The sequence below is a fragment of the Chroicocephalus ridibundus genome, chromosome 4, assembly GCF_963924245.1.
Source record: "Chroicocephalus ridibundus chromosome 4, bChrRid1.1, whole genome shotgun sequence".
NCBI classification, from domain to species: Eukaryota; Metazoa; Chordata; class Aves; order Charadriiformes; family Laridae; genus Chroicocephalus; species Chroicocephalus ridibundus.
In genome coordinates this window covers 31848715-31865919 of record NC_086287.1, presented here as the reverse complement: position 1 = coordinate 31865919, position 17205 = coordinate 31848715, and the positions used below count along the sequence as shown (strand labels likewise).

At 37.1% G+C, this 17205-nt stretch overlaps 1 protein-coding gene across 3 annotated transcripts in view; it reads right to left on the bottom strand.

The window, feature by feature from the left end:
* The window catches only part of BAZ1A (bromodomain adjacent to zinc finger domain 1A), a 63931-nt gene that overhangs the window by 12680 nt on the left and 34046 nt on the right, over positions 1–17205 (bottom strand). For 2 of the 3 annotated variants that reach the window (XM_063332378.1, XM_063332377.1), the window contains exons 11-21: positions 15533–15671; positions 14937–15083; positions 12468–12563; positions 12112–12336; positions 11429–11594; positions 11042–11155; positions 9748–9872; positions 7323–7931; positions 4314–4477; positions 3974–4128; positions 1743–1891 (exon numbers count right to left, since the gene is read on the bottom strand). In XM_063332378.1, coding sequence (XP_063188448.1) covers positions 1743–1891; positions 3974–4128; positions 4314–4477; positions 7323–7931; positions 9748–9872; positions 11042–11155; positions 11429–11594; positions 12112–12336; positions 12468–12563; positions 14937–15083; positions 15533–15671 — 2089 coding nt within the window. The remainder of the gene's footprint in view (positions 1–1742; positions 1892–3973; positions 4129–4313; positions 4478–7322; positions 7932–9747; positions 9873–11041; positions 11156–11428; positions 11595–12111; positions 12337–12467; positions 12564–14936; positions 15084–15532; positions 15672–17205) is intronic. The other variant, XM_063332379.1, reaches the window with a different exon arrangement.

Below are 17205 nucleotides of genomic sequence, written 5' to 3'. Positions count from 1 at the left end.
GCTGTAAGCAAGTTGCTGTTGCCAAAATACCCTCAGAGAATTTAGAAATGGAGGCATATACTGCACAATGTATTTACAGCCTGCACATGCAGAGTAAATACAACAAATGCTAGGTGTACTGTCAATTAACTGTCCCACGCACATGCCGTAAGTCTAGTCATATAGCAGGAAATAAGCCATATCATGCCTGGCTTGGAAAGGGCAGACATACTTGAGTTGACCAAACACTTAGCCAAGTAAAGCTTTTAAACAGCTGTGGTTTAAACCACGCCTATGCTCTCCCCTTTCATCTCAGTCATTTGCTGCGTTTCCCTCTTCTAGAGGTCATCACACTGATAACGAAAGCTTGTGGAAGGGAACCCATGCTTGCATGTCAGAGTCTCTGGCACAAATCTAGCTGAAACTCATCTTTACTGGCAACCGATATCCAGACACCAGACTCCACGCAGGAGCAGTCGAGATGCAGAAACAGTTTTAGGTCAACTGTGCCACAGGGCGCTAACGTCTAGTGTTAATACACCAAAACCTGCATTTTCATCTTAAACTAGTGCAGCAAAATCTGTCAGAGCCTAAGGATTTTGTACGCTGTTGTTAACAGAGGAGAGTATAAATTTAACAGGATGCGCAGCAGTTGGTGCCCTGGAGGACCCCCGGTATGTGCTGTGCTGGTAACCACGCTGCAGGCCTGCAGGTGAGAAGTAAAGCAGCCTGGCCAAGCACAGAGTGCAGCTCATCCTCCCTGCGGCATCCCAAAGGGACACCTGGCCACAACAGCCGCCTCGGGAAGGATGAGCCACCTTTACACACTTCTCCAAGTCAAAACCCCAGTTTTGAATTGCAAAAGGATCCTAAGGAATCCAGACCTAAGGGATCACTGAAAAACAAAGCGACTTTATGCACTTTGGATCCTCCCTCTCACCCCTAGAGCTCATCGTAGGAATTCAAGGCAGGAATAGGTGTTAAAGTCAAGCTAGGATCATGCTTCGGTTTAAATTTTTCTTGCAACCTTTTATTTCCAAGTTTTACAGCATAAACCCAAAACCCGAAGATCTGAAAAATTTGCAATGTAAGTCTTTACTCGTTTTACTGTAAATATACTTTTACTGCTGAACAAGGTGATCCAGATAAACCAGGCCTATATTGCTTTCACAGAAACAGTATAAAAAGGAGATACATTTTTACAAACTAAAAAAACCACAGAAGAAACTCATGGTATAGCTGCATGATACACTGGCCTCAACAGCAATTCTGAATTACAGAGCATTCCCTCAGAAAGCTCACTCATTCTGCCTACGGGCACAATTTGTCTCCCAATGCCTCAGTATAATTGTAGGGCCACATAAAAAAGATCACTGAAATGATTCAGGTTAAATAGGCATGTATTTAAGAGTAAAAGATGCTCTTACTTAATTAATACATGTAATCCAGGACATGCAGAATAATAAGAAAAATATTAATATTTCCTCATGAGCTATGGTCTTGTAAACTGACAATCTAACGTTTTTTAATTTTACAATGGTACATAGGAATAGGTTAGTTATTTGTTCTTTTCCCCAACACAGCCTCTAAAGCATCTAGGTACAAAAGAAGCCAGCGGGTCTGGGGTGGGGTGGGTTTTTTTGTTGATTTTTTTTTTTGGGGGGGTGTGGGGGACATGGGGTGGTGCATCTTTGGTGCATCTTTTGTTGTTACAAAATCTTGCATAAAATTAGAGACATACAGTTTCAATTTTGAAAGCTTACCAAGAGGTGCTTTAAGAAACCTTCGCTCAATTCCTTGCTCTATCTGAAGCAGTGCAGATGCCAAGTAGTGGACCACATTATTAACTGGCTGAGGAGTACTCGTACTTGTTGATGCAGCACTTGGAGCTTCAGTTTTTAACCCAACAAGTCTAGAATAGAAATGTATTAAATTATCTTTTTTTTAACATACTTTGAATTTAACAGCATAGATATTTGTACAGGTCTGTATCCACAGTAGATTTTTATTTTCACTTCATTTACATACATGGGCTATGAACATTAACAGATACTGCACTGGTGTGATTAGTTATCCTGGTTCTCAAGTTTGCTTTATTAGTCTAGTTAATCTAGGTAAGTCATCTTTAGGTAACAAAGTTATCTAAATTTCAAGAAATGTGGATGACAAATTTCAATGAAATTACTAAGGAAAAAAAAAGGCAGGGTTGGTTTCCAATAAAACAGCCTTCTTTGACCAAAGACTAAGTAATCATTTCAAAGTGTGGTTAGTCTTCCTGAACCACAAACATAAGTATAGCCGAGGAGAGCAACTCACACTAAGGAAAATAAAATACCATTTCTACTTGGGGTTTATAAAAAAAAAAAAATAACTAATTAAGACTGTCTGGATTCTGCTTTATTCTGTTGAATGAGCAATGCTTCTGGTTGCCCCTGTTCTTTTTTCACACTTAAAAGCTGTTCATTATATTTTGCAGTCACACACATTTCAAGAGCCTGAAAGCAAACAGAAAAAAAGCTGCATAGTTATTTACATTTCACTAGTCAAACTCCAAGGTCTTAATGAGATGTCACTCGCTCCGAGGTGCATAAAAAGCCCAGCATCAAAAGCAGTCTGTCACATGATTTCAGAATCCCATAGTCTCTGTTTTAATATGCAAGACTTTATTAGAGTAGATTTTATTCAGAAACTTTGACAGAGTCAGTATCAAATGGAAAAAAAATGAAGCAACAAGCTTCTGCAGTTGAATTGAGAGTTAGCAATGGAGCAAGTGCCCAAGGTAACTGGAGGCATAAATTTTAGCTTCTTAATTAAAAGAGTGGAATATTTCTGTGTTGTGGTTTTCAGGAAACAAATGTCTGTAAATTGTGTCATTAATATAAAGAAGGATGACCCTATCTATTTTGCATGCAACTAGAGAACTCAGATCCAAAGGGCAGTCTAGAATGAAAATACTAATTCAGCAAACTGAAATAAAAAGGGAAAAACCTTAAAGAACTTTAAATTTTAAATTCCTTTATCCAACACAGCATTCAAGAGTCCACCCAGAAATACAGGTTTCATAAAATAAAAGTCTAATTGCAGAAAACCTCATACATAAGGAAGCAGTATGTTAGTACAGTTGTCACCTTCAATGAATCTTTTTTCCTGCAATAATTCAACATCCACATCCTATCAAAACATACAATTTTACACGTATTAAGTAAATTAAGGCAGATATTTTGAAAAGTATGTAATTTCTGAGAATTAAATATTTCTAAATCTTCACAGTTTTTATAGTTCGATTTACAACAAACACTGATTTAGTGTAGAGTCCCAGGTCTCAAATGTTTGTTTAAAAAACAAACAAAAAACAACAAAACACTTTTACAGTTGCAACACTATGACTTGAGGTTTCCTCTCTTTTACTATGTTGCAGGTTGCTCTACAGAAGGATCATCATTCATGAAATTACAAGATTATATCTCTGCATCTATATATCTACAGCACCAGAGGTTAATCCAGAACATGGCGTGTTGCACTGATGGTTCTACTGCCAGTTCAACCAGTAATTTGTTATTATTACCATTTTCCCTTTTCAACACTCCTCTTTCTACAAAGTGGTTGGGGTTTTTTTTGTTTGCTTTGTGTTTTGGGTTGTGTTTCTTTTTCTTCTGGCAAACAAAACAGAAATTGCCTGATTAATTTTTCTCTGCATTTTAAATGATTTTAAAATGAATTCACATATTCCTTATTTGATAATTAATGTTCACTTTGAGCAGTGTAATATCTGAATAGTAGTTGTAAAAACTGGTGTCTTAATCTTATATGGTAATAGAACAGTGTCATTTAGAAAATATAAACCAATGCAAAAATCTCACATTTTATAACTCAAGTCTTAAAAAAATACAATTCCAAAGAAGTTGAGGGTAAAAACAATCTGAAGTTTAAAAAAACCCAGAGCACTGCTATAAAACTCACAGGGAAGAGCAATTATTTAAACCATGGCTCTTACCTGTCTTTCACAATAAACTTATCTTGATCATCAGTTTCCATTTCTTCAGATTCTTCATTCACAGTTTTAATTATACCATTTTCTTTATTTTCATCATTCAGAAACTCATACCGCCCATGTTCTAAGGCCGCTCTCCAAGACTGTCTGTCTGTAACCTAAAGCAAACATACAAATTTGAAGTTTCCAAAGAATCAAAGGCTGCAAACTTTTAGTGCTAATTACTGTCTACACCTAATTTAATTATACTGTCAATAAACCCCACAGCATGCAAGAGCTCTCATTTAAGCTACAGACTCGACGGCACCACCGCGTACCTAGGTATTCTACAACTCACAAATACCTTAATAGCCCCCAACGTTCCTTGGTAGATCCTGTCTTCAATATCCAAAAGAAAGTCTCTAAGTCTCAGTTCAAGCTGCTTCTCTGCAGATATGTGAGATCCATCATGGGCATTCTGCATCCTTGTCCGTCCTGAAGGAGGTCTGATGTCACTTTGAGGTTTGTCTGCAAGAATACCAAGTAACTTCTTGTTAGTGAACTTTGTTCCTTAAAGTAGCTGGTGGTGGAGAGAACAAAAGCAGTACAGGGCAGATCAAATTAAGCACCCAGGTTCAAAACTCCTTCCTGTTGTCAATACCAACATCTCCATGCCAACTAAGGCATGTGATCCAGCCAAGTCGAGTATACGTTTAAAGGAAGACCTATAGATTAGCATCTGCTCATCCCAACACACAGGATGAAAAATTCTTGTCAATCTAAAAGTCATTCTTGTCATTCTTTTGTCTTAAAACGCTTTCTAAAGTGGAAGATAATCAACAACTCTCTGCTATAAATGCAAGGGGGAAAAAAGGAAAGAGAAAGAATAAAGTCATATTTCTAATATTTTTCATATCTGATGGCCCTTCCTTTACAGGAGAACTCCTCAGCTTTCCTTCTTGCATGGATCTTTATCATGGCAACATTTAAAAGAAGCATGTGCAACTGACAAGCCACAAAAACTGACTGAACAAGACATAACCCCTTTTAAAAAGTTAACTTTAAAACAAAACAAACAGATAAAGTAAAGTTGACAGAGGCGCAGACTAGACTGACTGCGTCCTCTAATTAAAGGGGAAAAATAGATAATTTATGAAAAAGAAGGGAAAAGCTGATGATGGGCTATCAGGCAAAAGCGTCTTCATAAAAAACCTGACAATTCATGCAAAAGCTCAAAAGCCATAGGAAAGACCTGAAACCATGCCCAGATCCTAAATTAGTGCTCATAAGTCTACATAGGTGGCAAACGTTTCTGTTCACAGCATTTACCTTAAATCCTACAAGTGCAGTGATGAGGAGGTGTATGCAAGAACTTAGATGTATTTAATAAAAAAATTACCATAAAGCTGCTGTTAGGGAAGTACAGGATGAATTTCTAAGATGCTCTCAATTGCAGAACCAATTCCCTGTAACTGAAAGTAACTATGCAAATATTCTCAAAAGATGTACTAGCATACTCTGATGTCTGGATGTCAGAAACATCCTTTTTGATTTAAAGGAAAAAGCAGAAGTGAAATGTTGTTGTTTTTTTTTTTTTCTTTTTCCTTGAGCAAAAGTGAAATAGCAACAATTGACTTACAAATAATTGATGGGGAAAAGTTAATGGATACTGGAATAAAATCAAGTAATAGCAGATGTCAATTTTTTTTTCCATGCTCTTTTGAGTGGGAATTGTGAAAGAGAGAAGGGCAGTGTACAGCACAAGAGAATCAGGGAGGAGTTCTCACTTGTCCTGCAAGTCATTTGAGTGAAGGCAATAGGGCAGCAGCTGTAAAGCTCCTCCCCAAAGTACAGCCACTCATGGCCACTTCACACGCTTACCACACAGAGGCAGCAGCATTGGTATTGGACCACTGCATTTGAATTTTAAAGTGAAGTTCAAAGGTGCCTTTTTTTAAAAAAAAAAAAAATAAAAATAAACCAATGTTTTGCTACAATTCTAACACAGAAAGAAAAGAAAAACCTATGATTGGGGAAATCAAGTTGCTTCAGGGCAGAAAACACCACACAAAATACAGATAAAGGAGCAACTAGGAAAATAAGGAACCACACACACAAACATACCAGAAAAATGACAGATATTTTCTCAGCAAAATCCACAAGTAGAGCCATCAGGCCTCCAAATAAAGCTTCATTACTATGCAGAAACTCTGTGGTGTGCTAGTTTCCACCGAAAGAGATGGCAGACTGGTTATGGATTTAGTAGTATCTGACATGTTCAAGGCATGTCCTGGCATACCCACTCCGGTAAAGCAGAACTCAGCTCTGCCATGAATAATTCTCCCTTGCCCCAATATAGATAACTTGAAATCCTCACAGTAATTTGGCATAATTTGAAACAAAATGGAATTTCTTACGCATTACTCTAGAGAGATTCATTTTGGTAACATCCTCCACCCACCAACATATCACAAACGAGCCAGCTACAAGCTCGCGTACGCAGAATTTTATCAGAGATTGGAGTTAGTACCTTGCCATGGTATTACTGCAAATATTTGGCTTTAAGAAAAAGGGGGAAAAAAGTACGTCTAGGATGGTTTTAACTACACTCCTGTACTTTGAAATCCATAAAAACAATACTGGTCTGCAGATGTGTGTCTGCCAAAAGAAGAAAAGGAAAAAAAAAAGAGAAAAGAATAACATCACAGAATCCACTGCACTGACGTTAAACCACATAACAACCAACACAGCTACACTATTTTTCCCCCCTGCCAAAGGTTTTAGTATGACCCTGCAATGTGCTACTGTCCCCTTGTTCACAACAGGCCAGTAAAGGCTTTTGAATAATTTCATGCACTATAATGTTATGAAAGAGCATGTTCTCCTCAACAAAAAAAGGTAATAGTAATTGCCTCCCTTTGCGATGTTTCTGTCTCCAGTGTCATATCTTGTGTCTCCTTTCACCATACTGGAAATGAGGACATCAGATGATCAATACTATGATTTCCCTTTAGCAGATATTAATCTTTACTCCCCCATTAATCTTTTCCCAAAGCTCAAATTACTTCCTGAAGATGTTTGTTTACAAGCCAATCCCATTTTTACTACGCAGTGAGAGAACAGAAAAATTATTGCTTTTTTTAGCATAAAACACTGAAAAAACACTACAAAGATCCATCACACAAAAACCACCCAAACATAAAAAAGCAAGGAAAAGACCAAACCTGTTTTCCCATAGAGGGAAAAAATGCATAAGAAGAATTCTTATTTCTTAGGAATTACCGTACCGTTAAACGTGAATTAGAAGTTTCTAGAATATTATATAGAAGTTACAGCTGTAGAAGCAAATTAAGATCAGGAACCTTTCATTTACCTGGAATATGGAATTTTTCCACAGGAAAACTGCTTAGCTGTTCATATATTCTGCTTTTCTCTTGTAAAAGAGTTTCTTTTAAGGCACTCTCCCTATGTCCTCGGGAATTGAGAGCCTCTAGGAGTTGGTCCAGTTGTTCCCGAGAATTGTAAAAGCACCAACGGTTTGGTTTATATACTGGCCTTGGCACCTCTACGACAACACTGGTGTGTGAATCTTGGTCAATATTGGAGGTAGATTCAGAGGATTTCAAAGACTCTCCAGTTTTACTGAATACCTGAGGTTCGTTTGTGCAAGACTGTACATTATTCTGAAAGGAAGAGGTTCGAGGCAACAACATGTCTTCTGTGAGACCAGAATAGTCCTCTTCTATAAACAAGCCAGGAACAGAGGGGAAAATCCAGTAGCGTCGATACAGACGGTCACGACCTAATGGGGTGATATTTGTGCAGGCTGTTGCATTCTGAATCTTTTCTAAGAGTTCCTTCTCTTTCTTTTGTTGCTCCTGCTTTAAAGCTTCTTCGTCTTCAGCAGTAAGAGGTTCACTCTTTTCACAAGCGGCCTCTTCTTGTCTTGTAAATTCTTTATATCCATTTTGCCCTCTCCTTCCTACAAGTTAAAGGAAGAAGAACGATAGCAACACGCTTATAAATTCCTTCTTTAAGCAAAAACTCTAGTAAAGGCTGGGTTTTGGTTCTGTCCCTTTCTGACTAGCTAAACTTACACTGTCAAGGACCACCAGTTCAGCCAAGAAACAATAGTAGTTTTATTAATGAAAAAGTCAAGCGATTAACCACGTACCCTCAATAGAGAGGAAGCTATCTTTAGTGATCTAGCTTCTGCAAAGTGAAAGTACAAGGCTCAGTTACTGACATTGTCATTTTGAACAATACAAAAAAAGAACCAAAATTTTAAGAACTTAAAAGCGTGTTATAAAAGTATCTTACCATGATAGAGTGAAAGTCTAGCAATTTCATTATTGAATACAAACTATGTTTTGGACTTCATTTATCATACTAAAAATTATCAGCTTAAACCCCTCAAAACCTCAAGCAAAACCAGAATCCCTATGTAAGAGCTTTTATTGCTAACTCAATTACCTTTCTTTATCCGTTTTTTTTTTTTTTAAATATATATACTACTCTTTTTTCCCCTCAATGTGTACCAGCTGAAAATACTCCAGTTCACATCTTAGTTCACCAAAGAATCAGGTCCCGATAGTCATCTAGGAAAGTACATCTTCTAATTAACACATGCAACGGTGAAAGATGCTGTCAGTACTCCATTTCTACTGATTTCCATCGTGACTTTCAGTTTCTCCAGTTATAGGAATGAGATAACACTTGTTTACCCTCATAGAATCATTTAGGTTGGAAAAGACCCTTGGGATCATCGAGTCCAACCACCAACCCCACTCTACAAAGTTCTCCCCTACACCATATCCCCTAACACTACACCTAAATGACTCCAGGCACAATGTCTCAGATGTGGGCGTTTAAGAAACTTGAAATTCTGTTTAAAAACTCATTGTTTCGCCATCATAAAGCTGCAGTAAACATGCAAACCAGTATTACTCAATGACTGAGAACTTCTATGACAGGTACTGTTAGGAACTGTACAAGTTGGCAACCTTAAGTCCACAATCATCCAGGACTTTCACTGTCACAGACACCAGCACAAAGCCTTCACGGGACAGAGACACAGATGAGCTAGCAACCCAACGCCATCGATAATTCATCCTCCTTTGCTGATATCTGTGTTTAATTACAAATAGCAGGCTGTGCCATTTACTGCACCACAGTGTGGTGGTGCAGCACTAGCACAGTACTAGCACAGTACTAGCACAGTACTAGCACAGTACTGAGGAAATCAAACCTGGGGATGAGTCTGATTGCATTTTTGTACAAAAAACATGCTGCTTCATTAACAAAGGCAAACTAAACCCAACCACTCAATGTAACATTTTCTTTGAAAACGCCTGTTGTTTTCAATAATAAGAATCAAATAATAATAAAGAATCAAAACCACATCATATCCTATTGAGTGGGACTCCTACAACTCGCTCACTCACTCTCTCCCAGTGCAGTACACATAATTGCAATGCTTTGTCAAGCAACAGCCTGGATTTTTTTTAGACAAAAGAGGAATCCAGGCAGCAAGTATGGAAGATAAGAAGAAACAGAAGTGTGAAAGAACATACAGCTGGCCGCTAGAACTACATCAGGCCAGCTCAATGCACTTAATAGCCCATTATGGTCATGTTTGGATGTGGTGGTTTGTTGTTTGAGGGTTTTGGGGGTTTTTTTCTTCTTTTCCTTTGAAAAAAATTACAGGAAAGATTGATACTTTATAAAAACTTACTATAAACCCCAAGAAATGCATGTGCATACATGTACACACATGAACAAATACATTATAGAATTACCTCTTCCTCGTTTTTTGTTTGGTCCCAGCTCTTCTTCATCCTCTGTCACTGTGTCCATGTCTTGTTCTTTACGTTCAATCTCTTTGCTCTCTGTACTAGTATCAAGGTCTTCCCGTTCCTCCTCCCTGACACAAGAAAACAAACAAAAGATGACTAACTGACCATCCATATATTAAAAGCTGAATGGAAAAAAATTGGATACAGCATCCTCAACACAAACAGTATTTTCCTCTTAGAAGTACTTAAGCTAGTAAAAGACCTATAATGCTTTTTAAAAATGAAATTTAAGTCCAGTATATATTAAAACCCAGAAGAAACCCACTGAACTATAAATAGAAAGTTCCATATTAAAGAGTAAAAGCTGCTCTTTGGTATTCAGTCTTTCATTTGAAGAGCATTATTCTAATCAGATCCTTTTTGGAAACATCTTAGTGTAGTTCTACTGACCTGATTTTTTTTCATGACTAAAACATTTCCTCATCAAAATCTATATCGTTTTATAAAATGCTTGTTACACATTTTTCCCTCATCTAGCAAATATAATTAAAAACCTACAGAACTACACATAACTATTACAGGATAACATTTATTTTATTATTTTTCCTCAATTACAGTTTCAAAAACATAGCACAAATCTGTCTTTGGCTCATGCTCACCTTTTGCAAGCAGACTTATTTAACTAACTCCCTTCCTCAAGCAGGTAAAGATATAGTGTTGTATATATACTTTGCTTTTTTTTTCTGGAATCACATACAGCTGCATATGCATGAATCTTACCACCTGAAACCATACAGTTTTATTAATAGAACAAAAATCCTTGGGTTTATGGAAATCACTTGGGATAGCACAGCATTTTTTTTTTAAGAAAATGCTATTAAATTTCATTCATAAAATGTTATGTGAGGTCAGTATTACCTAGCTCAAATCAGACCAATTCCTAAAATTGGAAAATGAACTAGAATGGTTTATTATGAAAACATTCATAGATATGAAATCAATGCATGACAAAAAGTAATGCAAAAAAAGTTAGACTTTGCAAGTTTCTCTTGTTAGTAGGTAAAAATTCTTTCAGTAGAATTACGAGTATAATAAGAGATGATTTTAAAAATAAAATCGCTTTCCTAAAGCAATTCTAGAACACTATGAAGAAAAATAAAATCAACATTAAGGGCTATATACTAAAAATACACCTTTGTATATAATCAAGTCAATGAAAACTACACACAGGTAAGGCCTGGCCACCTAACTGCAAAGTGCTATATCATATGTATCACCGTAATGCCATGTATCATACCCAACAGATACTTCTACAGCAGGATTTCTTTGCTCCTCTTCCTTCAGCTTTTCTTGTTTCTCTTTCATTTTTAACTCTTGTTCTTTTAACCTTTCTTCTTTCCTCTTACGTATCCTAATAGTAAGAACAACATAGAAAAACAGTTGCAATTAATCTAGTATCTGATCTGGCCACATCTTTTTTTCTTTTATACTACAGGATCATCTAAAAATAACAGTGACATGGGAAAGCACAATGCTAAGCACAATGAAGTTTCACTCCTGCCTAGGGTCTCAAGAAACCGGTATGAAACACAAATACTACTACTGTTTCTCGTATGCCTTTTGTAATCAAGGAATTAATCTAATTTGTAGCAACAAAATTTAGCTTTCCATATCCTAGATTTACCTTGCTGCTGCTGCCTCTCGTTCTTTGCGATGCTGTTCTGCCTTTAATTCTCTGAACTCCTGTTTTGCCTGTCGTAACACATCAACGGAGTCCTCAATGAAATCTCGAGTGGAGACGAGGGTCAGAAGTTTCCCACAGAGGGCATGAAGGATCTTCATCTTTTCTCCTAATAGAATTCAAACCCATGTTTATATTTCGTTATACAACCGATAAATAAGCCTTACTCTTACACACTCTAGACTGAAGATTGGTTCTCAGAGAAAAAGTGAACAGTCAAACATCTGTAGGATGCCAGATGCACCTGCAAAGAGGCATTTCCTGAAGTATCTGCTTTGCTCAGAGCTGTGAGCCTTTATTTTTAATTTATTAACTTTTAGCACCGAAAGAAGAACTACAATGCAGTATTATTTTCAAAATGGAGATGAAGGAACAGCAGATAGTAATTTTTTCTCTATTTCCAAATAACAAACGAAAGACCCAAACCAGAACAGCAATAAGAAGCAGGGTCTGAATCAAACACACACGTGCTTCTCCCAGAGAGATCCCCTTCTGCAAGAAAAACTAAGGATTTAAGAAAGCTACTCAGAAGTAATGAGATTGACCGTTATTGATCTGAAGCAGTTAGAAAACCGATCGCTTGATGAGCAATCTAATAATCTCGAACATTTATTATCTTTTATTACCTGGCAATAAATCATACACTGAGGTACTTGAAAGTTTCTTCAAGAGACCAGGATTACTTAATCTCAGCTCCATGCAAGCATCATCAGTAGCATCAAACCCTCCTCGTTTCTGGTAACGGTATTTTGCATTGGCTGATGTTACATCAGCGCCTGACGCTAGAATGTGAAGTCTGAGAATCTCAGAAAGAGTGCAGCTATCAAGATCCAAGTTTTTCAAATTGCAGCCTACAGTTGACAAGAATGAACAGTTATTTTATATAGACATTTAAATGTATATAAATATTTAAAAAAATGTGCTTTAAAATACAGAGCAAAAAAAGAACAGTAACAAAACAAGAAGTGAAACCCACACATACCCTGATGTAACTGGGGCCATGCAGCTGCCAAAGTTGCAACTGCAGACAGTGCAGATTTTGTGGGGTCTGCATCTTCATCCAAAGCCTCTGTTAAATCTTTAAGGAAATAAACACTTTATTCTAGTGCAAATTAAAACTTGTACTGTGGAGGGGAGGAAAGCAAGCTGTTTTTTAAAAGTTGCAGATAAAGAGACAAGAGGGCCGATATTTACAAAAGCATCAATGTATTCAAAACTCAATTCCACATCCAAATTAAAATTTACATATCTTTAAATGCAACTAAAAATCCAACTAAAAGCTAAGGACATGCACCACATGCTGTATGCTGTTCCCCCATATATAAGCTGTTAAAGCAACCACAAAACATGCAAAATGGCAACATAAAAGGCAGCAAAACCAAATCCATAAACACACCTGAAAGCGAAAACAAGTAACAATGCAAGAACACCTGTATTTCATTCCCTCAAATGACCTGTTATTTCCTATCATCATTTTATTTTTAGAAAAGGCCATCCAAAACCAATCACGCATTTTGATACTGGTTATCACCATTTACTGTATACTTTTAATCTCCGAGCTATCGCCTTACTGTTCTGCACAATTACAATGGCATTACAAAGAAACCATATTTCACCAAAACAAGCATCTGCACTTAATAAGGAGCATCACACATCAGCAAACTGACCAGGAAAGCAGGGCAACGAAAGGGAGAAACAGCAAAATTTCTGTTTCTTAGACAAAAGCTTCCTTAGCACTTTCAGGTATTTCTCCAGAGGGTTGGCAGAATTTTTTCAGTGCTGTATGCTGTTTCAAAAATTTCCCTTTATTCAAGTCCAAATCATTAAGTAGTCACAAAGTCACCAAGTCAAGAGAGCCACAAATCCAAACTAAGACTACATAAAAAGCAAATCCACAATGGTGTCTTGTATGATGACTGATGTTGTTTGAAAGCTGTCACCCAGACATTGCAAAATTAACCTGTCCACCTCCCCTTCTCGCTGTATCTGTATAACATGATTTGAGAAAGTACCGTACACACCAAAACCTCATATCCATAGTGTTTTTTGTTGTAGAAACACTGCCTGTACAGAATTTAAGTGAGCAGACATGCTGACTACTAGTAGTTTGGTTAGCCAGAATTACAATGCTGAGAACATGTAATTCTTTTATGGGAAAGATGATGTCTAAACAAGAGCGACAAGAAAGGAAAGATCCAAGGCAGGTAAAAGATAATGGATAAGGCATCCTGTCCACAGGTCTACTAAGCAAAATGGCAGATTTTTGCAGTTGCTAGCTCTATATAGTCAAATGAAAATATGGAAGTATGAAAGTTACATTACAGTTTTTTGATCAGTCCTGTGAATAATAATCAACTATTCTATGATTACCTGATAATGGAATCCTTGCTTATATTGCCCAAGCAGTGTTCTCAGTAGTTAAAAGACAACTTAATTGCTAAATGCAACAATAATTAAAATATAATCTAAATTTCTTAACACCGCATATCAAATCTGTAACTTTCTTCCAAGAGCAGCCTCTATTGCTGAAGATAGTGCCCATGTTTTCCATAAAGACATTTTATAGGACATAACTCCTCAGCATGAGAGCACCCATAGTCTTCGAGAAAGGAATAAGAAGAACCTCCCTGTACCTCACACATCTGTATTATGGGGGAAACCACAGTATTCACTTGACCTTAAATGGGGTATGCTCTTATGTTCCTATCTACCTCTAATGAAATAGTAGCAAGAAGGGTCAAAGCTTCTCCTTTAACTAGTCAGCAAATTTGGCAGTCCATAAACACAGAACCACATAAATTTGGAACACTTCTTTCTGATCAGTGGTTAGTGTATACCAAACACCTCTGAAAGCATGGGCGACTTCAGCCTTAGAGTGAAAACTAAAGGCAGAGCGACTGTGAGATCCTTTACTGGAAAAAACACAGAGACATGGTAGTATCTAGGAGTTGTGGATGCAAACTGCGAAGTCTTGCAAGGACGATGAATACTGAGTTCTCCATTATAGTTGTGCTGCAAATTTTAGTTTTTAACCTGGTTAGGTCCAGATTTTTTATTTTTTAATAGCTAAAGTCCTTTGAGAAGATTTAGGAAAATGCCTTGTCTTCCCACCCTCAGGAGAAACATCTCACAGTGCTGAAGGAAGAAGAGGAAGGTGAAGACAAGTTTCCCTCACCCCCAAAACACAAGCAGTGCTGTTAAAAGCTTATTATGCTTTGCTGGATACAACTGTAGTAACAATGAGCTTGCTTTTTCTCTATTCCCCCCAGATCCCACCCTCACGCCCAGTTTAAAGCTTTAATTTCAGATAAGAGAGAAAAACCAAGTCCATTTACATACAACATCCATGCATAATAAGACAAGGTTAAACAAAAGAATGCCATAAATCATGCAGTTTAAAGTTAATTCCAGTGGAATTTCAGTTTCTCAGCAGTAAAATTAAGGATCTGACCTTTGGTCTCAGCATCAGCTATTTGATCTTTGGCCACTTCCTCTTCCTCTTCGGCCATTGCCTGAAAGATGGCAGTCAGGAAGAAAAACAGCAATTCACATAGTGGGCCTTCAGTGTCATTTCCTACAAGAGCTTCCTCTAAAACTTCTGTGAATAAAGTTTAAGAAGCGTCACTTTTGCCGCAAAATTGGAAAACAATTATGTACTGAAGAATTAAAACATTATTTTTTTCCTTCGGTTATGATAATCAATTTACTTTTCCATAATTTACTGCAAATATTCCTAAGGTGATGCCATCAGAAAGAGTGTTGACAAAACAGTATTATTTTCTTAATATATAACTGCAAGAGTAAAGTACAAGTAGACATTTTAATAAGTAGATTAACAGCTTCTACATTTAAATTAATTTTGATTTTATAAACACTGCAGAAGTTGACTGTGAAGAGAAAACTGGATTGATATGCACGTCTAAGCACTGACATATTAAATCTGCACAGAAAATTCTGTAGCACTGGTACTTAGGTGCACTTAAGATGTTTGGTCGGAGAAGGGACACCCCAAAATTGGGGCACCTTGCCACATAAACGACAACTTGCCTAAAGTCACTCCTTCAGGAAATTCATCTTGAAGATCAAAAAGTTCCCCAAAAGCATACAAAAACTCCAAAACCATCAGAGCATCACCAAAGATCTCAGGAGGAAGTCTCGTCTTCACTGGCATTGGAACAGGAAGTTCCTGCAATCCAAAAGGGATAACTTAGTAACTTCATTTCTGCAGAGTGCACAAGTGATTAAAATCAAACAGTCAGTGATTCTAAGGAGTGTATCTCTCGGGTTTCGTTACATTTTACTGAAAATAGTTCTGCAAGACACAAACAATTATCACGGTAAAATCTGTGGTAGTACTAACTTTAAAAATCAAAGAGTTTGCAACTTGGATGTAAATTTTCTTTTGAGATAAAAGTTTACTCATGTTCCTGAAGATTTTGTATCTTCGTGTAAAGGAACTCAAATCCACTAAAAGTTAAGAACACTGGCTGTCAAGATTCTTCCTTTAAACCTGTATTATTTCACAAGAGTTTTGAGCTTAAGTTTGCTGGAACTGTCCAGACAAGCAAAAATAAACATAATTCTTAAAAAGTTACTCATTATTGCTTGCAAAGACAAGCAAATAAAACCCCAATACTTTCACATAAAAACACACCCATCTAATACTAGGGTATGCAAGATCATGTCTAATGACCAAGTGCTTTGGTATTTGGGTTTTTTCATTGGTAAGACAATTGTGATAACTGAAGACATTTTAAAGGGAGCTGATGTAACCATGTAACCAGACCACTCAACAGAGACACCACCTCCAAATCACAGGTGACAGTGTCTAACAACAAGTTTGACTTTCAAATTAATATCTTGATGTAACTTTTCAAGGTTTGTCTTCACTTAATGTTTCTCAGCAGATGGAGTCAAACAACTTCCGGAAGGATGGCTCCTTAACACAAAGGTGGTAGTTCACAAACACTAGCGAGAAGAATGCCTAATACTATGCTTTCAGAAGAACAGAGTACAGTATTTCATACATTTCCTGAGAAGGATATTTTTTTGAAAAGCAGTCTGTGAGCGGATCTGTCTTCTTGCTTCCTCACCTAAGCTGAGCTTTATTCACATGCTTGTCAGTTTTCACTGTAGTGATGATACTACTTTCCCACCCCTCCCTTTTTCTTTTCCAGTTGAAACATAGCAGCACTGCTGCGCACAGCTTCCTCTCATTTTGACAATGCTCTTCCCTTTCTTCAGTTTCTTCTCCCTTTCTATAAACTCTCATCTTCAAGGGCCTATACAGCTCTGCTTGCAAATACAATCAATTCTCATATTCCTCCCAACCAGTGCTATCACTTCAATTCATTTAACACTACTATGTTTCCACCTGTCCTCTTTGCACTTGTCATGTTTCCTCTTGTATCTCAAAAAACCCCATTCCAGACCATTTTGCCTCATTTTGCTATGCCCTGCTGAAATTAATCATAATAAGGTGTACATAAAGGTATAACACTAGAGAATCTTCTGTTATGTACAGTCACACTATATTCTTGTTTAGAACATTAAGTTCTTTGGGAGGTAAATCATTATCGTTGTTACTTTCTATGGGTTTCCAGGATCATCCAGAAAAATACTCTTTAAGCAAGGATACTGCTAGAATTTAATCAAAAGAATGCCACAGGACATAACAACCTAATGTCCTTTCTACCTTTTGCAGGCAAAAATTTGGTTTA